This window comes from Prunus avium, chromosome 1 (genome assembly GCF_965620075.1).
Source record: "Prunus avium chromosome 1, drPruAviu1.hap1.1, whole genome shotgun sequence".
Classification (NCBI taxonomy): Eukaryota; Viridiplantae; Streptophyta; class Magnoliopsida; order Rosales; family Rosaceae; genus Prunus; species Prunus avium.
This window is the reverse complement of record NC_142284.1, coordinates 41,787,087-41,806,151: the sequence shown is the minus strand read 5'-3', so window position 1 is coordinate 41,806,151 and position 19,065 is coordinate 41,787,087. Positions and strand designations below refer to the sequence as shown.

The 19,065-nt window shown below is 38.3% G+C and overlaps 4 protein-coding genes across 7 annotated transcripts; 3 read left to right on the top strand and 1 right to left on the bottom strand.

The window, feature by feature from the left end:
* The first annotated feature begins 3,094 nt into the window (after positions 1-3,094).
* On the top strand, positions 3,095-8,134 carry LOC110751362 (appr-1-p processing enzyme family protein). Of its 3 annotated transcripts, none has more exons than XM_021951814.2 (16): positions 3,095-3,235; positions 3,337-3,592; positions 3,707-4,165; positions 4,328-4,405; positions 4,700-4,755; positions 4,864-4,983; positions 5,094-5,164; positions 5,364-5,457; positions 5,583-5,786; positions 6,064-6,315; positions 6,708-6,816; positions 6,927-6,994; positions 7,257-7,326; positions 7,409-7,483; positions 7,592-7,674; positions 7,827-8,134. In XM_021951814.2, the coding sequence occupies exons 3-16, from the start codon at positions 3,842-3,844 to the stop codon at positions 7,900-7,902; spliced, it is 1,680 nt and encodes a 559-aa protein (XP_021807506.1). In that variant the 5' UTR covers positions 3,095-3,235; positions 3,337-3,592; positions 3,707-3,841; the 3' UTR covers positions 7,903-8,134. The 3 variants fall into 3 exon arrangements, with proteins under 3 accessions (XP_021807506.1, XP_021807505.1, XP_088108892.1); XM_021951813.2 differs by having other exon boundaries at positions 7,583-7,674; XM_088252766.1 differs by lacking the exon at positions 3,095-3,235 and having other exon boundaries at positions 3,245-3,592; positions 7,583-7,674.
* A 438-nt stretch (positions 8,135-8,572) lies between these two features.
* On the top strand, positions 8,573-11,895 carry LOC110751435 (uvrB/uvrC motif-containing protein). 2 transcript variants are annotated; one of them, XM_021951908.2, is made up of 9 exons: positions 8,573-8,753; positions 9,149-9,560; positions 9,667-9,726; positions 10,138-10,232; positions 10,400-10,572; positions 10,825-10,937; positions 11,186-11,231; positions 11,310-11,350; positions 11,488-11,895. In XM_021951908.2, exons 2-9 carry the CDS (start codon positions 9,228-9,230, stop codon positions 11,641-11,643), a joined length of 1,017 nt encoding a protein of 338 aa, XP_021807600.1. In that variant the 5' UTR covers positions 8,573-8,753; positions 9,149-9,227; the 3' UTR covers positions 11,644-11,895. The 2 variants fall into 2 exon arrangements, with proteins under 2 accessions (XP_021807600.1, XP_021807599.1); XM_021951907.2 differs by having other exon boundaries at positions 9,130-9,560.
* Positions 11,896-12,007: 112 nt separating this feature from the next.
* LOC110751282 (Tetratricopeptide repeat (TPR)-like superfamily protein) lies at positions 12,008-15,289 on the top strand. The gene has a single exon (XM_021951722.2). The coding sequence runs from the start codon at positions 12,133-12,135 to the stop codon at positions 14,485-14,487; it is 2,355 nt and encodes a 784-aa protein (XP_021807414.2). The 5' UTR covers positions 12,008-12,132; the 3' UTR covers positions 14,488-15,289.
* A 144-nt stretch (positions 15,290-15,433) lies between these two features.
* LOC110751283 (Pentatricopeptide repeat (PPR) superfamily protein) lies at positions 15,434-18,198 on the bottom strand. Its single transcript, XM_021951723.2, has one exon. It carries the CDS (start codon positions 18,119-18,121, stop codon positions 15,977-15,979), a length of 2,145 nt encoding a protein of 714 aa, XP_021807415.2. The 5' UTR covers positions 18,122-18,198; the 3' UTR covers positions 15,434-15,976.
* Between the last annotated feature and the right edge of the window lie 867 nt (positions 18,199-19,065).

Here is a 19,065-nt window from a genome sequence, read left to right as displayed (position 1 = left end):
GTAGCTGCACCTCCCCTAGCCAGAAAAGCTTCTACAGGCGCTACATTCTACCCCTTTGGTGAGGTTGGGTGGTGCACTCAACTTGTTTGACGAATTGACTCAACCAAAATCAAGGTTTACTGGGTTGGGCTGTTGCCAGCGCCAATTTCTTTTAAAACATCCTGGCTAAAATGACGTCGTTTTGGACTAGGATTTTTAAAAAAAAAATTTAGAAGGAAACTATATGTGGGCTTTAACAAGCTCTGATATGGGCTACTTAAAACATGATAAAAGGCTATTTAAAAAGGTCTTTTAACAAGCTTTTGTTCTTCTTTTTTTAAACAAATTAAATTTAAAAAAAAAAAGTAAACTCATACATTGCACAATTCCTTATTTAGAGCACTTCCAGCAATGAAACCCTTGCCATGACAAGGGGGGACTAGGGCAGCTACTATTCACATGAATAGTGGCTGCCCTTGCAAAAAGCATTGTGTGTTTCCAGCAGTTGCCATGGCAAATGGCAAATATTATTCATTTTTTTATTTTTTTCACATATTTTTTTACCTAAACAATTAATTTTGACAATATTTTCAGATAAGATTTTTGGGTTTGTACTTGTCAATATTTATTATAAAATTCATATCTCATAATCGGATAAAATTTTCGGTTTCAAATTTCAGAATTTTTATAGGTATTTATAGAAAAAAAAATTCAAAATTTTTGGGTTTTTTTTTTTTTTTTAATTTGATTTTTTTTCATTTTTTTATTGCACAAAAATTGGCTGTCGTTGGATTGAAGGAAAAATTCTGATCGAAGAGCCCAGAACGCGACACGTGGCTGAGAGCCGTTGGCGGCACTGTAGCGGCGCGTTCAAATTTTTTTTAACATTGGCGCGAAATTTGAACGCCAGGGCTGACGTCAGCACCAAAACTCTGGCTGGAGCTCGGGCCAACCCAGATTGCTGGGTCCCACCATCTGCCCGGGGCTTGTTTTGTTGCTGGAAACACCATTTTGGGCCTAAACACCCCCACCCAGCCCTCCCCTTGGTCCCCTTGCTGGAAATGCTCTTATGGGGGATTGGGAGGAGTTATCGTTATAAAGGATTAACACCAATTTTATTAAAGCCAATTTTGAGCAAACTTTTTTTTTAAGGAACAAACACCAATTGCACAACTCCAAAGTAAGTATGATGCTTTGTTTTTTTTTTTTCCTTCTTAAGCAAATGCCAATTTTATTTATTTATTTATTTTAAAATAATATATTTTTTATTTGGCTCTCTATGTTGTATTCATATGATTAGTAGCAAACTCGAGGAGGAAGAGATTGCGCGACGCATGAATCAAGGTACAATCCATTATGATTTGCTTATTTAATTAATTATTTGATATTAATTTTCATTAAATTAATTGATTAATTGATATTTATTTCTATATTAATTGATATATTATAGTCAATTAGTCATAATCATAGGCCTAAGACCCTTCTTGTTTCAATTATAAGGATATTTGGTTGTCATTTTTTTTTAATTATAAAACATTTAGACTTCCAAAATTGCAACTTCACTAAAAAAATTCCTAATTCCTCAAGTACTACTTTTATTCGTGTAACCATCATCACATTACACATGTCACACCCAGTGGCGGAGCCAGGATTGTTACTCCAAGGGGTCTTAGTGTAAAAGTTCGGATATTTTTTTAAAGATGAAAATAACACACTAAAAGATAATTTTCTATTACTTTTCTCTTGTTGTTCTATAATTCTACACATGAATTAATCAAACCAAACAGTCAATCAATTTTTTAAAAGAAACAAATTTTATTAAGACAAATAAATAAACAGAGGGATGACAAAAAGTCCATCACAAAATTAATCATAAACCCTAAATTCCAACAAATCAAATAATCATCTATAGTTATCCAATCCAATAAATCATGCACACACAAAATCATCAATATTCATCCAATCCAATAAATCATTATCCAATAAAAATATTAGGCATTATCATCAATTAGAGATTTAGAGTTTAAAAATTACTTGAATATGAGCTTTTCCACACCACCAGCTAGAATCACAAAGATCTCCACCTCCTAGAAACACAAAAAACCCCATTATATAATGACCCAAAAGATTAAATTCCTCAAAAATTAATAAAAGAATGTAGCACAGAGGTTTAAGTACACTAAGAACAATAAATTTATAAAATCAGAGATGGAGAGGGAAGAGAATGAAAACCTGGTGAAGTAAGTCAAGCCCACAAGCCAAATAAATGAGGCTCCAAACGCAGCTTTGAACCTTTGCAGCTATGTTGAGGGTTTGGGGGTGGGGGTGGGAGATTGAGTTGGGAACCTAGTGTAGAAAATATAGAATTTGGGGGTTTTATGAGTTAAGTATCGGGTGGGTTTGGGGGGAGTTGCTGGGCCAGGTTATTTTAAAAACTTCTTGGGTCAAAACGACGTCATTTTGCCCAGGAAGTTTTAAAAAAAAACAGAACAACACTTCTCTTCTTCTTCCTTACGCAGCTTATTTCTTCCTCAGGAGAAGCATCGAGCACCTGGTGTGCAGTTCCAAGGGGTCTCTCCCCCAGCTCCAAGGGACCCCTAAGCCAATTTCCATGGCTTCCAAGAGGTCGTGCGACCCCACTGACCGCACTGTGGCTCCGCCCCTGGTCACACCTGTAAATGAAAATATTATTGAAAATCTAAACAAAAAAAGTAACTGCAGGTTTACCATATTAATTAACAAAGTGCCAAAGGCAGAACCGGACAATTAAACTTATGATTTCTATGCATAGTGATGTGGATTTGCTACTTTTGCATCAAAATCGCACACCCGACCCAAGGAAACATTAAAAAATATATAAAGAATATACATGTCATGTCACACAAATTGGTTTTGAAAAAGAATTACCAAAGGATAATTAATCCGCCAAAATTTGTTTACTCAAGCCTAAACAAAGATTTAAGTTAATAATTTAATTCAACCAAAAGAAAATAATTATTTTCATTTTTAAATATAAGAATGGCGGGTCTGGAATTTTAGGAAAGATGAAGGGGTGCTTCCGATATTCCAAGTCAATGAAGACAAAAGACAAAAATACGAAATGAAAAGTCCAATAAAAGAATATAAAAATACTAGCTAATAATTTGTGTGTATCCTATAATCTATTCCTATTCCTGGGCAGAGCCCAAATGAAATGTCCTTTGCAAGCTCAGCGACCCCAGCAATAATAGCTGTCTCTCTCTCTTTCTTCTCGCAGGTACTTCCTCTCTTTCCCTTCCTCCACGAATTTTAGGATTTTCTTCCTCTTTTTATATTTTTTTCTTTGATTTTCATTTTCATTTGCTCCGAAAATTTCAGACTAGGGTTGGATATCCAGGCCCCTTGGTTCTATGTAATGGAGAATTGAATTCATTTAATTCTCCTACAGTTCCTCAACTACCAAACGAGAATTGCTAAGAAATTGAGCTGCTCTCAATTTGTTCCTGTGGTGCTGTAAGAGCTTGCTTGTGCAGAAAATTTGAATTTGGGTTTCTTAGCCAAGATAAAAGAAAGAAGGAAGAAAAGGAGATTATTTGGTTGAGATTACGCGCGGAATTGTAATTGGGAAACTTAGGTAAGGGTTTTCGTGGGTTATATGAAAGTTCATTTCTTGGATAAATTGTGTAGCTTTGTTGAAAATCATGATCTTATTTGTATAGAGATGTGATTGTCACATGGCTTATTTCAGGGGAATTCTGTGTGATTAGTTTGGGTTAGCATTGTAGATTCATGTGGCAGTTGAAGCTTGAATTTTGAAAGTTCTGGTGTATAGATAGTAGTGCTTTTCGCTACGGGACTGTGACTGTAATTCAGAGTCACAAAAATGTACCGGACTGTGGCCACAGCCACCACTGCAACCCGGGGTGGATCTCCAACTGATAGTGGGGATTGTGTTGTCAGTTTGGATCAAGTTCCTCGATGGAGCAATGCAGATCATCGTTCTTCCTTGGAATATGACAATGAAGATCCTTCGTTTTCAAATAAATATTTTCCTGACCCCTTAACTTCTCAATCTGGAGCGGAGAGCAGTAGCAGTTGGATAGTCTCAAGATTTCCCGTTGACCATGAAATTAATTCGAAGATATATCTGTGGAGAGGGAACCCATGGAATCTGGAAGTTGATGCTGTCGTGAATTCTACAAATGAGGTGAGCACTAGATTATGATGATAAATCCTTGACAGAACATTGTAAATGTGGATTATTGGGAATGAGAAACTTCATGATATTTAAACCTGGTTACATTGTCAATAGACATGGGGCTCACAAATTCTACTAGTCTGACATTCGTTTCAATTGGACAATTTACAGAACATGGATGAGGCACATTGCAGCCCTGGTTTGCATGCTGCAGCTGGACCTGGTCTTGCAGAAGAATGTGCAGCACTGGTGTGCTAGTTATTCATTGTTTTTTAGCCATTGCTGTACTGAATTATTTTGTGTTTACTTATTAGCGCTAGAATGTTGTCTTCAGACATACTGTCCTTGATATTTGAAATGCCATGTAAATACAGATTTATGTGTAAAATTGAAGATGTTGAATAGGATACTACAAACATTTTCAATGTCATAGGTTATGTATATTTTATGTGAACCATTAATTAAAGCTTTCTGGCTGGTGTTCTGTCGTAATTGATTAATATCAAGATTCAACTGATTTGATTTACCTTTGTTTGTTGGCAGGGTGGATGTAGAACAGGAATGGCAAAGGTTACTAAAGCATACGACCTCCCAGCTAGGTGGGTATATTAATGCTGTTTTCATATGGAAAGCTCAATGTGCATTCACGCTGCAGACAACATTCTTGCCTAAGTGAATAATGTTTCTTTCCTTGTGAATTTATCCAGGAGAGTTATCCATACTGTTGGTCCTAAGTATGCAGTGAAATACCATACTGCTGCAGAAAATGCTCTGAGCCACTGCTATCGTTCTTGCCTTGAACTTCTCATTGAAAATGGACTGCAAAGGTGCATTTTTCTTCTTAGTATTTTAATTTATTGTGCTTCTCTTTTCTTTCCCTTTTGTTCTGTTCCTTTTAAAGTGTGGAGCTTACTTTGCTTGGCCAACATAATTGTAGCATTGCAATGGGCTGTATATATACAGAGGCTAAGAACTACCCTCGGGAGCCAGCTGCCCATGTAGCAATAAGTGAGTTATTTTCTTACATGTTTCAGAATTGATACATACAATATGCATGCCTATTTGTATGAATGCTGGATCACTCAAATTTCTGTTCATGTATATGCATCCACGTTTTAATTGCTCTTGGATAATTATGTTTTCGGAAGATTGAATGTATTTCTTTCATCCTTTATTCTCCGCCTCATCTATGTGTGCTTATGTTCAGGGACTGTGCGGCGGTTTCTGGAGAAGCAGAAAGATAAAATCGCAGCTGTTGTTTTTTGCACCACCACATCAACTGATACAGAGATATACAAAAGGTTAATTAATATAGCTATTTATTTATGGAATACATGTGAATTGTGATACTTCAACCATGATTTACACTAATAAAATCAACTCTTAGTTTTACCGTCTCATTCCCCTTCACCTTTTTCCAATTTAGATTGCTTCCGCTTTACTTTCCCCGAGACAAACTTGAAGAGGAGGTTGCCATGTCGAAGCTTCCTGCAGATGTAGGTGATGAAAATGGTGAGACAATTATAGATGAGCGCAAAATCAGAATAAAGCCTTTGCCCAAGAAGAATATTCCAAAGCCTCCTAAGGCTCCAGTTGATCTTCCTGTGAGTGATGTCGGCTTGGTAAGAAGGTTAGTCAATGACTCAATTAGAAGTAGTTTACATTTTATAGCAAAACTTAGAGCAGTTTCTTTAGTAATACCAAAAGAAATGCTTACAAAATGCTCACTGTAGAAAGCTGTCAAAGAATTCCATGTACACATATCAATGTATTCATACATGTGCTGTGCAATTATGTTCTTTGTTGTTGTTGTTATCAAGCTTATGGTTCCTTTTGCTAGATATAACACTATCATTAGCTGTTTTGGTTTAAATCATTAACTGACATGCTGAAGGGCTGTTATATAGGAATTCATCATATTTGGATTCATTTCTGGATCCTGCTTTCATGTCCTTAATAAAAGATCCAGATCAGAGACGCAAGGAACAATGGGAGAAAACTGCTCAAGCACAAGGTGGATGGAATTGTGCTAAAATGCTTGGGTTTGGTGACCTTGGTGGACCTCCATTGTCTGCTGCAGAAGAATACTCACTTCATTCAAGATACCTTGCTAAAGCAAATTCTCTTCATCTTTCCGAAATTGCAGAAATGAAAATTGTGTAAGCTTTATAACTCTTTCATCTTTAACTCAGTGGCAGTTGTGGAGTCTTCAGCTTGTAATTTTCACTCCTGGACAGCTACTAATTTATAAAGTGCTTTGCATTCTAATTTTCCCTTGTTATTAGTAGCTCTTCTGTTATTTGTTTTCATATCTCATACACAAAGAACAGGAGGTGGTTTTGTGTTGTTAAAACAATACAAATGTTGATATGTTGCTACCTAATGGTGGTTGAATCTAAAAATGTTATGAACCCTTCTATGAGATTTATAAATTTTAATTATTATTATAATTTGTCTTGAAATCATGTGGAGCAGAAGGGAAGGGTGTTAATAAGTGTCTTGTGTTGCAGTTTATATTAAATTTAATGTCTATTTTTTCTATATATTTCAGTTACCGAGGTGGGGTTGACAGCGAGGGTCGTCCTGTAATGGTAGTTGTGGGGGCACATTTTCTTTTACGATGTCTTGATCTAGAACGATTTATACACTATGTTGTTAAGGTAGTACAACATTAAAATTTGTTTTAATCTGGATATATGATGGAGCTTTTGTATCTTTGGTAGTTATGGTTCTTGGTGCTCAGATATCTATCTTGTTTATTGATTTACAGGAATTTGAACCTATAATACAGAAGCCTTATACTATTGTATACTTCCATTCGGCAGCATCTTTACAGCTGTAAGTTCTTCATAGTTAAGTTTGCAAAGCTTGAAACAATTCTAAGGGTCATTCGCCCAAAAGAAAAAAAACATAAGGAAAAACAAATACTATACTAGTTATAAGCCTTTTTATTCTAATCTATACTTCCGCTCCATGTGAACTTGTCCGGTGGAGTTTAATTTCTAACTTTGAATACAAGTGAAGTGATAAAACTGTACCTGAAAAGCTTATATGTAAATATCTGTAACTAGTTCGGTTTCATTTCCTGCATGTATTGCAGTCAGCCAGACTTGGGGTGGATGAGAAGAGTACAACAAATACTTGGTCGTAAACACCAACGTAATCTGCATGTAGGTACCACTGAGTTTGCCCAAGTACTTCAGCAATTCTATATCTGCCATCATCTCTCTGATCTTTATCTTCTTTATATAGGCAATATATGTCCTTCACCCAACTTTTGGACTGAAGGCTGCAATATTTGCTCTGCAATTGTTTGTGGACAATTTGGTATGCCTAACTTTCTTTGTGATCATTATTCAATAAGACCACTTCATATCACTTAAAAAGCCTGCTTCAAGTGAATGTCATTCTAACTTTTGTTTCTAGGTCTGGAAGAAAGTGGTATATGTAGATAGATTACTGCAGCTCTTCAGATATGTTCCTCGTGAGCAGTTGACCATCCCTGACTTTGTTTTCCAGTTGAGTTTCTGTGTTCCTTCACCCACTTACCCCACTCCAATTTTTATAGCAACTTGGATTTAAAATTCCCAATTTCCCAGTATGCAATGATTGTAATAAAATGTAAACAGAGGTTTGATTCTGATGATTTTGGTGACCATAATCAATGCAGGCACGATTTAGAAGTCAATGGTGGGAAGGGTCTTATTGTGGACCCAAGAACAAAGTATGTGTATCATCGACCATAGCATCACACACACGGTTCCATCGGGCAGGCACTGAAGGAGATCCATGGCTTGTGATTTCTTGATTATATTTTATTTTCTTATATCTTATAGTTAGATGGGAGTTGATTTTGTCTCGTGTAGAAAAAAAGTTAAATTTTTTTTTAAACAGTTTTTTCCTTCTATTTTCTGAAGCAATGATCTGTTTGTATCTAAAGATGGAAAGTAATAAATATTAATATTCTTTCTTGTATTATCTTGGACAAGTCATCAATAAAATGTAAGTTGGTATGAGCTTTTTGTGAAAAACAATTTCAAGGAAGTTGCTTGTGCATTTTTGTAGCCTGCAAATCAACCAGTTACCATGCGATCTTTTGAACACGGTGCTCAGGCTTTCCTGTTTTCTGCCAACCTTCTTTTTCTTTTTCCCCAAAAAAACCTAAATTAAAAATTTCTCAAAGTGCCAGGACAGGGGGGAAAACTTATTACAAAGAAAAAGAAAAAAATAGTTGCTCAATTTCTCATAAACCATTTGTAAAATGAATTTCGAGTTTAAGCGATGAAAAACTCAGAAAAAAGTCGTACAATTAATATAAAATCTATTAATTAATTAAGCAAAAATAAATATAAAATTTACTATTGAGGAAAAAAAGTCTTCGGATATTTCTCCTCTTGGTTCTCTCCAAGTCTAGCGGTTATTTTCCAGAGAAACACAGTTCGTATCGTAATCCGCGACGCAGACGAAAGTGCGACTCAGCTTGAAACCGTTCCACACACTAATTTATACATTTTGGAAATTGTTTATATAAAATCTGGCAGACGAAGACGAACCCAACCAAGTTTGCTTCTTCTTTGCTTTCTGTGGCTACTCTCCGGTGAGCTATCCTCTTACATACTCTCATGTTCTTCATTGTTAATTCTATTTGACGGGAAAGACTCAAGCTAATCGATTTGGTTTGCTTTTAGAATTGCTCTGGTAATTTTAGAACCCAATTATTGAGGATTTAATGGGATAATTTACAGAAAGATAAGCTTTTGATAAGAGTCTTCAACTGGGTATATGTGATTATTTTCACTTCCGGTTTGAATACTTGGAAGTTGAATGTTGGACCAAAATGTGTTAGTTTGAGTAAAACTCATTTTGCAGTTGTGTTTGTTTCACATAGCCAGTAGTTTATTTCTTGGTGTTGCATGCTTGAAAGATTTGTTGTTAGAGATTTGGTTCAAGTATAACGTTTACAATTTTAATAGGACTTACTGAACATTGTAGATGCTGATATTTCTGAACACAAGTGTGGAAGAAGAAAGGTAGTATTTTGTAAAGAGTATCTAATTGCTCAGAAAGCAAAATGGTGCAAGGTCTGTCACTGAACACTCTAACTACGTCCCGTAATGGTGCCTTCTGTGGATCAATGCCTTCGTGGAGGAAGCATTTCAAACTAATGAGGAAAACCCAGCTAAGCTCTGTTATTGAAAGGCATGGTATCTGGCATCTGTGTCATCAAGGCTTAGTCTTAAGAGGTAACCCCAATATGTTAAAACAAAGGAACATGAGGGTGGAAGCTGGGTGGCTGTTTAAAAGGGGTGATCAAGGGTTGAATGCAAGCTCAGAGCAAAGCGAGACTGCTAATGAGGATATTTTGATATTCTTTTTCCAGCTGGACCTGGCAACTCGAGTTCAGGTTCGATGGGATTCCTTTCATAGTTTAAATTTTATATTAGGGTATGGCATTTCTCTCTATTTTGTTTGTCTAACAAGAATTTGCTTTTTTGGGGATGCGTTGGCAGTATGCTTTGAACACGGAACAGTATGATATTGCACAACAACTAAGAAACAAGCTGACTGAGGTTAGATCTTTCATCCTGATTTTAAGCGATATGCTAACCAGGTCTGGCATGGCTTGTTTTGAAATATCAATTTTTCTACTATAACTGTCTTTGAGCTCCAAAAACAAAAGGCAAAGAATACGAAGGAAGACCTTTTAGGCCTTAACAAAATCTTGAGAAACAGTCTCAATTTTTAATGCAGGTTTAGTGTTCCTAGCTTTCTATGAACCACACTGACGAAACTTCAGATTACTTTTAATAACATTACAAAAACCAGAAAGTTTTGTAAACATGATCTATGCTAGCTGATTTCTTGGCCTTTGAAAAGGATCGTTGGCATGTAATCTTTTGGGGTCTTGTGTTCCATACCAACATGTCTAAATGGAGAATGAAATGAACTCCAGCTAGCCTAATAAGCGTTCTTTTTGTAAGGTTGAAGCTGAGGTTATTAGGCAGCAAGAGGCAAAAAGGGGATCGTCTCCAAAGAGTGAAGCTCAAGATAAGGCTATAAGTATCATTCGGTTACGGTACGCAGCAATGTTTGCCATATTTTATCCAATTAAGGTTTTAATTCAGTGAGAAAGGTGCAATTTATATGTTTCTTCCTTCTACCTGTCTTTCGACCCTTCAATTCTTTTGGCATATGGGGTCAACTAAACATTAAAGTAGACTGCTTCTTTGTCTTTTCTTACAGCGCAGACTTGCAGAAGGCAATTGAGAGTGAGAATTATGCATTAGCAGCCAAGCTACGGGATGCAATATCTGAACTGGAGGCAGAATCACTGGCTGCATCCGCAAAAGCTTTGGCACATGAAAATGCAAATTATTCCTTTCGTTTGGGACAGAGAGTGAGGCATAAAATTTTTGGTATGTTAAGTAGTCTGTAAAAGGAATGCTTCTCAGTTGTAGACTTTGGGAGCATGTTTAGGTAGTTGAATTTTATGAATTTGAGCGATTGCTAGGCAATTCACTGCAAAAGCCTTGAAGAGTCTGTCTAAAAAGTAGCTGCTTGGAAGAATCATCGTGGAATAAGTACAACTGGATTTTATGTGTTTCTTCGTTTCTTTTCCTGCTTTCCAGCTTCTGTTACATAAATCTTATGTTATGTTACTTTTTCAGGCTACTGGGCAGTGGTTTGTGGAATGGATCCCGTGTGTTGTGAATCAAGTTCATGGATGGAAACTGCACAGGTTGAAAAGTTGCATCGGGGCTCTAATCAGCCATTTTATCAGGTTTGAAATCTGATCTATAGCCCTTCATGACTATGCACCTCCACATATGCCTCTGATATGATCTATTAAAATCAATTAGTATAACAACAATAACAACAGTAATGATATGGCAACAGTGATTTATAATATGCAATCTGAATGATTGCTTTTATCTCTATCCCCTTTTCTACCATATGACTGATTTGGGGGAGTGAGCAAACATTGCATGCGATATGATTTCCAATTATCTCTTCTTTATCTTTTGTCAGGTTTTGGTTGATGTACATGCGGACCCCAACCTTCTGGTGGCATATGGTAATACTCAGCTGTTTGACCCAATTCCTTCTCAGATTTAAGTTTCTTTTCCCATGTAATCAGCTTCTCTTTCTGCAGTTTCTGAGGAGAATCTATTAGCCCCTGACGAACCAGATGTGGTGAGTAGAAAACCCCCCCTTCTTTTGTTTTCTTTTCATTGTGAGCCTATTCTTTCCTCTTTTTGAGTTGGGTTGCTCTTTGAGTAACATGAGAAATTCCCCTGTTAATTTGGTCTGTTCTGTTGTTAACCTTGCAGGATCGATTTGATCATCCCTACATTTCCTTTTTATTCTATGGGATGGATGCCGCAGGGGATTTCATCCCGATCAAGCAATTGCGAGAGAAGTACAATAGACCCCGACATGAAATACCCTTTGATCCACTAGATGAAGGGCATGGAAGTGATGCTTAGATGCTTAGACAAATCCAAGCAACAGACCTTGTATAAGATACTGACCATCAATATATTTTTTTCATCTTTTTCCCCTTACATTGAGAATAGCTTCCCCACTCATTAGAATGTGGATAGATCATTAAACGTGCAGAAATCAACGGGGTCTGTATCTATATGTTTGTACCCTACTCACTCTGAAGCCTTAGAACATTACACTATTGATTACGATGTTGTGAAATTTCTTCTGCCCTGTTCGACTTTTTGTCGTCATTTGAAATTTTCACAAATTTATATTTACCCAAAACCAAAAGTAAAAAATGGAACATGTGCCATGCCGAGTGGACTTTAGGCCTACTATGTCCAAGTGGCCCAATATCTTGAGAAATCTTTTGCCGCGGCGTGTTAAAAGTCCTCCGTCACCCATTTGTAACAGACGCTCTCTCTCTCTCTCTCTCTCGAGATTCTTCGTATGCAGTCTTATATGTCCCATGTCACGTAGGCTTAGCCATGACCCTGTACATGCCCTTGTTCAGGTCCTGCACCATCTTAAGAACACTCACCCAACTCCATGCCCACCTCGTAATTTCAGGTCTCCACAGAGACCCACAAGCCTCTACCAAACTCATCGAATCTTATGCCCAAATGGGTTCCATCCAATCCTCAACCCGAGTTTTTGAAACCTTCCCAAAGCCAGATGCTTTCATGTGGGGTGTGCTTATGAAGTGCCTTGTGTGGAATCACTACTTTCAAGAAGCCATTTCACTCTATCACAAAATGTTGCACCATGTAACCAGCATGAACAGGTTTATATTCCCTTCCATTTTGAGAGCTTGTTCGGGATATGGTGATCTGGGTGTTGGAGGGAAGGTCCATGGGAGGATAATAAAATGTGGGTTTGACTCTGATGTGGTGATTGAGACCTCATTGCTTGGTTTGTATGGAGAACTGCGTTGCTTAGATAATGCTCGGAAGGTGTTTTACGCAATGCCAATGAGAGATGTGGTGTCGTGGAGTTCGATTATTTCGTGTTTAGTGGAGAATGGAGAGGCAAGTGAAGGGCTTGAGATGTTCCGTTGGATGGTCTCCGAAGGTGTTGAATCGGATTCAGTCACAATGCTTGGTGTAGCTGAGGCTTGTGGGGAGTTGGCATGGTTGAGAGTAGCAAGGTCAGTACATGGTCATGTTGTCAGAAGGGGAATTAAAAGTGATGGGGCTTTAGAAAACTCTCTAATTTCAATGTACAGTAAATGTGGTGACTTGCAGAGTGTGGAAAGGATTTTTCGTAGGGTTACTCATTGGCGCACTGCATCTTGGACTGCAATGATCTCCTCCTACAATCAAGCTGGTTATTTTTCAGAAGCACTAGACGCTTTTGTTGAGATGCAAGAGTCTAAAGTGGAACCCAATTCAGTAACCTTGATGAGTGTTCTGCGGTCTTGTATTAGGTTAGACTTGCACAAAGAAGGGAGGTCTGTTCATTGCTTTGCTATTAGAAACGTTCTAGACCCTGACCTTGATTTTTTAGGATCCGCATTATTCGAATTGTACTCTGAAATTGGGGGACTAAGCTATTGTCAGAAAGTTCTTAATACAATTGGAGAGAGAAATGTGGTGTCATGGAACACAATTATTTCAGGCTATTGCCAGAAAGGCTTGTTGAGAGAGGCATTGCTAATCTTTGTGCAGATGCAGACCCAAGGACTAATGCCAGATTCTTTCAGCATGTCAAGTGCTCTCTCAGCTTGTGGAAAGGTGGGTTTACTAGAACTCGGGCATCAGATACATGTTCATATAATCAAAAGAGGCTATTTGGATGAGTTTGTCTTGAATTCACTGATTGATATGTACTCAAAATGTGGGTTTGTAGATTCAGCATACATGATATTTGATAAGATTCAACACCTTGGTGTCATAACATGGAATTCAATGATTTCCGGATTTTCTCAAAATGGTGACCCTGTCATGGCGATTAGTCTTTTTGATAAAATGTTCTTGAACTGTCTCGAGATTAATGAAGTCGCCATTTTAAGTGTCATTCAAGCTTGCTCCGAATTAGGTTATCTAGAAAAGGGAAAATGGGTTCACCACAAGCTCATAACATATGGTTTGGGAAAAGATCTCTATATTGATACAGCTCTAACTGATATGTATGCCAAATGCGGAGACCTTCGGTCCGCTCAAGTAGTATTTGACATGATGGAAGAAAGAAGTGTTGTGTCATGGAGTGTCATGATTGCCGGGTACGGTATGCATGGCAAGATTAATGCTGCCATATCAATCTTTACCCAAATGCGGGATACAGGAATGCAACCAAATGAGATTACCTTCATGAACATTCTTTCAGCTTGCAGTCATGCAGGAGCTGTCGAGAAAGGAAGGTTCTATTTCAGATCAATGAGGGATTTCGGCATTGAGCCCAGCGCAGAACATTTTGCTTGTATAGTTGACCTTCTGAGTCGAGCTGGTGATCTCACCGGAGCATATGAAATCATAAAATCAATGCCATTCTCCGTAGATGCCAGCATATGGGGCGCCCTTCTTAATGGATGTAGAATCCACCAGAGGATGGACATGATTAAAAGCATTGAAACAGACCTTTTAGATATCAGCACAGATGACAGTGGATACTACACCTTATTTTCTAACATATATGCTGAAGGAGGGAACTGGGATGAATTTGGAAATGTGAGATTAATGATGAAAGGCATCGGTCTGAGGAAGGTCCCTGGATACAGTATAATTGAGCTGGATAGGCAAGTTTACAGATTTGGAGCTGGAGATACCCCTCATCCCCAAATGAAGGAGATTTACAGTTTTCTGGAGAATTTTCAGAGTCTCACTCGCGAACTAGGGATAACGTAGAATTTGGTATGTTCAAGTCTAGTATATTCTCTGTGGAATTATGTTCAGGTCCATTTCCAGAAACAACACTTTAATTTCCTAGAACACCTTGCTTGTGAGTGCTACTGGTTCATGGTATGTGTCTAAAATCCCAGGCAGATCACTATGAGAGATTTCAGCTAGTTGAATCCTTCTACGAAATTGAATGGGAACCACAGTTGCTGGGGGATCTTTGAGGTAGCTCTGGTTACTCCACTGGGGAAATCAGACAGGTCTTACGTACAGTTCATTATATTTTTGGAGCTCAACACCCACAAGGGTTGTAGTTTATTGTGGCACATGACAGCAGTAGTTACACAACATCGGATGGTCAATAAGCTGAACAAAAGAATGGTTTCAGTATATGTTCGCCTTTGGGTTCTATCTTTTGCTGCTTGCTTCTCCAATTCTATGGCACTCCACTTGATCAGGCAGCCAGCATGCCCAGGGGATGCTTCATTGTATTGTCATCGAATTTTATCCCAACCAGAGCTTCTAACTCCAAAGTACTTGAAGAAAAGACCTAGCTGAGGATTTTGTATATTAGCACGTTACATTATGTGGGAGGAGGCTCCCTAATAAGTTTGTATATTAGCATTGACATAACGCTTAAAAGACCTAGCTGATGATTTTGTTTGTTCAGCTCATTGCATGAACAATGTATTCTTTCTTTTCTTTAATGCAAATTTTCGGCCTTAAGAATGGCAAGTCCATTGCCTTCTCAGTGTTATATTTGCCTTTAGATCCATTTGCATATTAGCATGTTACATTATCAGGGAGGAGGCACCCTAATAACTTTGTATTAGATTGTCAAGTCAAGTTTTCTAGAATAACAAGCAAAACTGTAACCTGATTTTGGTTTTTTTGTTTGTTTTTGTTTTTGTTTTTTGGCCAAGGCTATACTTCTGGATTAAAAGAAACTATTATATAAACACTTGGTACATACATAGTATTCTTTTTCTTTTTTCTTTGGTGGTCAACTGGTACAGAGTATTCGCATATCCACATTTCATACCATAACCCCCTCAGATCCCAGGCTAATTCGGCTCACTCAACCTGCACGCCTTCTTGTACGTTGGCCTTCAAGTATTTGCTTCAACATTAGCATAAAGCTTCATGGCTTGATCTGGTAACCCAGTCTTGTTAAGTCATCTATAGCATACTCGTGAACGTTTCATCCAGAAAAACACCATGTTGAGGTTGCAGAGAAAGCACCTGCCTCTTAGGACTTCAAAAATTTTGTCCTTCGTCAAACCTTGGATGGAGCTCCCACGAATGAAATCGTAAGCATCCAAATCAAGAGGGAGCAGGGCACCGATGCAAATTGACTGTCAGCAAAGCTCGACTGCTTTTCTGTAGGCAACCCAAAATGGCCTTAACGGTGACATTTAGGTCTGAGCAGCATTTGTGCAACACCTCATTAGTCTTCACCACCTCCACACTGTAATGACATGCCTAATGTACCATATGATTAACCAACACATGCCACTTTAACAGGTGCAATATCATTTCTGATATCCATCTCCACTTGGCTATATGCAAGGGACTTGCTCAATCCTCTCTGCTTCATTAACTCTCTAACCTGATTAACCTGGCTCCATCTACCATCCGAAGCATACAGGTTAGACATTAGCACATAGTAGCAAGCCTCATCAGGATGCAACTCTAGCATTCTTCTTATCGCGGCTTCGCCAAGATCAAATCTTGAATAGAGTCCACATCCGTGGAGAAATGCCCCAAACAAACTAACATCTGGCTGAACTGGCATTCTCTCGATGAACTCCAAGGCCTCTTCAAGTTTGCCAGCACGAGCCAATAGATCGACCATACATGCATAATGCTTCATAGAGGGCTTGAAGTTATAGTCCTGGGACAGCGAATTAAAATACCTCCGCCCTTCTTCAACCATTCCTGTATGGCTGCAAGCTGATAACAATGTCGTGAAGATTACTTCGGTGGGCTCTAAATGCTTCTTCAACATATCACTAAAAAGTGCTAGGGAACCTCTGCTGTCACCCTGAACTCCATAACCACCAATCATTGCACTCCACGTGACTGTGTTCTTCACTCCCATTCCATCAAAAACTAGACGAGCAGATTCAGCATCCCCGCACTTGGCGTATAAGTTTAACAGTGCAGTGCCGCCATAGATATTTGAAGTTAGCAGGCCATCCTTTATCGAGTGAGCGTGAAGCGAAGAACCTACTGAAAGAAAACCAAGGGTAGTACATGCTGAAAGGACACTTGCCAATGTGAAAGCATCATGCGAGAAGGATTCTGATCTCATTTGATGAAACAGTTGGAGGGCTTCATATGCCGACCCATTTTGGGAATACCCAGAAATAATTGAATTCCAAGCAATGACATTCTTGTCCAAGATTGTTTCAAAGATGTTACGAGCATCACCAATCATATGACATTTTGCATACATGTCCACTAGAGCATTTCTGACAGTAGAGTCTTCCAACCCGAGTTTAATCCCAAGACCATGGATTGACCTTCCCAAATTCAAATTACCTGACTGTGCACAAGATGAAAGCACACTTGCAGTGGTGATAGAATTGGGCAAGAGACCAACCCATTTCTCATCCGTAAACAACTTCAAGGCCTCATCTGGGCACCCACTTTGAGTGTACCCAACAATCATTGCTGTCCATGATACAAGATCGATTGCAGGGAGCTCATCAAATATAGAACGAGCATCTCTGATGTTGCCACACTTGACATACATGTCGAGAAGAGATGTCACCAAGAAAGAGCTAGCTTCAATACCAGTTTTAATCAAATGTCCATGAATCCACTTTCCCTGATGTAAAGCTCTTAACTTTGTACACGCCGTAAGCACGCTCCCTAACGTGAATTGGTTCCCTTTAATCAACTCCTCTCTCATCCTATTGAACAAGACCAAGCCATCTTGGGGACAATCGTTTTGCACATACCCCACAATCATTGAAGTCCAGCAAACCACATTTCTATCAACAATTCCATCAAAGACCGCACGAGAACACTCAATCCATCTACACTTTGCGTACACATCCACCAAACCCGTCAACACAAAACTATCAGGACTGGCCACCTTAACAATCTGGCAATGCACCTTTCTCCCCTCATTGAAGTCCCGCAATTCACTACAAGCCTTCAGAACAATCGAGAAAACAACGTTGTCATGTTCTCTGACGCATATTCTCATACGGGTATAGAACCCCATAACCTCTGCATACAAGTTGTGCATAAAGTACCACCTCAGCATCACCTTCCACGAATAAAAATCCGGGCTTGGCATTTGATCGAACAACAACCGGGCACATTTGACGTACCCAAATGAACCGTATAAGCTAATCAGTTTAGTACGACAAAGAAGATCGTCGGAGAGGCCGTGTAGGACGAGCAAGCTATGGACTTTCTTGAGGGAATCGATGTTCCTGCACAAAACGAGGAGATTAAAGCATGGGTTTGAAAACACTGAGCGCGTGGAGGCTAGGGTTTCAGAAAGGTCAGGTGGTTCTGAAGATGGTAATTGATATATAGTATGGGTTGCAGACCGCCATTGAAGTAAACGCGTTCTGGGTATTTGCCCATGTACGGTAGAGATGACCTTCATCATCATCATCCTCATCACTTTGTTCTTCTATTTTTAATTTTCTCAGCAAATTTTTCAGTTTTTGAAAACCAGTTAATTTATGGCGGCGGAACGACCGCTCCTACGGTTCTTATTTGTTTTGGCGCGTCCTGGCGTTTTGTTACTACATATGGGCCTTGGGGAATTGCTCAGGCCCGTGCGTTTGAGCCAGTGCTGAAACTTGGGCCCGAATAATTTTTGAAACAACAAAGCCCAAGTATGAAAGGGAAAAATGAGAGAGATAAAGAGTCTTTTTTTTTTTTTTAATTTATCGACAAAGCCATATATACTAACGCACGGGGAAGGGGATCAAACTTTGGGTGCAAGAAGGAGGGCATATTACATTAGTCAATTAGCTTAACTCACGTTTATATAAATAGAGATTATAGTTTTTTTTTCTTTTTAAATGAATTATAAATAATAAGTGGGAAATAACAATTTGCGTGCAACACATTAAGAAAGAAAGAGATAGTTGACTGTCGAAACAAAGAATAGGAGTGGAATTTTAAAAATATGAATGAATCCCGTAACAATCTGCTGCATGAAAACGAAGTCCCAACATCCTTGTTTCATATATATAAATTATAATCATAATCATAGGCAGGAGGAGGACCATCACTAATTTAAGAGACAAAAATACAATAAAATAAAATAAAAATAAGAACTCCTAGGTTAGGAGGATAGACCATCGATCTTCAAAGGACGACCAAGTATTTATTTTAATTATTTCCAAACAAACTCGTTAATCATAAAACTGTTACTTAATTTTGGTGGACCGTAGACTAGAGTAGATGTCATCATAAGATTGTGAATATACTTAAATTTGGTTTTCCTTGACTTGAATGGTTTGGAAACTCTGTAATTAGTAAAGTAAGGAAAATACTTGTCTCCTTTTTTGAAAGTAGAAACTCTTATTTTCCTGTTAATCACAGTTTGATATG

What these genes read in the sequence shown, in the direction of transcription:
- LOC110751362 (XM_021951813.2), top strand. Translation starts at nt 3,842, where the DNA reads ATGTACCGGACTGTGGCCACAGCCACCACTGCAACCCGGGGTGGATCT. An exon ending in TCGTGAATTCTACAAATGAG is followed by an intron (nt 4,166 to 4,327) that starts GTGAGCACTAGA and finishes GACAATTTACAG; the next exon opens with AACATGGATGAGGCACATTG. An exon ending in TCGGCAGCATCTTTACAGCT is followed by an intron (nt 6,995 to 7,256) that starts GTAAGTTCTTCA and finishes CATGTATTGCAG; the next exon opens with TCAGCCAGACTTGGGGTGGA.
- LOC110751282 (XM_021951722.2), top strand. Translation starts at nt 12,133, where the DNA reads ATGACCCTGTACATGCCCTTGTTCAGGTCCTGCACCATCTTAAGAACA.
- LOC110751283 (XM_021951723.2), bottom strand. Translation starts at nt 18,121, where the DNA reads ATGAGGATGATGATGATGAAGGTCATCTCTACCGTACATGGGCAAATA.
- LOC110751435 (XM_021951908.2), top strand. Translation starts at nt 9,228, where the DNA reads ATGGTGCAAGGTCTGTCACTGAACACTCTAACTACGTCCCGTAATGGT. An exon ending in CTAATCAGCCATTTTATCAG is followed by an intron (nt 10,938 to 11,185) that starts GTTTGAAATCTG and finishes ATCTTTTGTCAG; the next exon opens with GTTTTGGTTGATGTACATGC. An exon ending in CAACCTTCTGGTGGCATATG is followed by an intron (nt 11,232 to 11,309) that starts GTAATACTCAGC and finishes CTCTTTCTGCAG; the next exon opens with TTTCTGAGGAGAATCTATTA.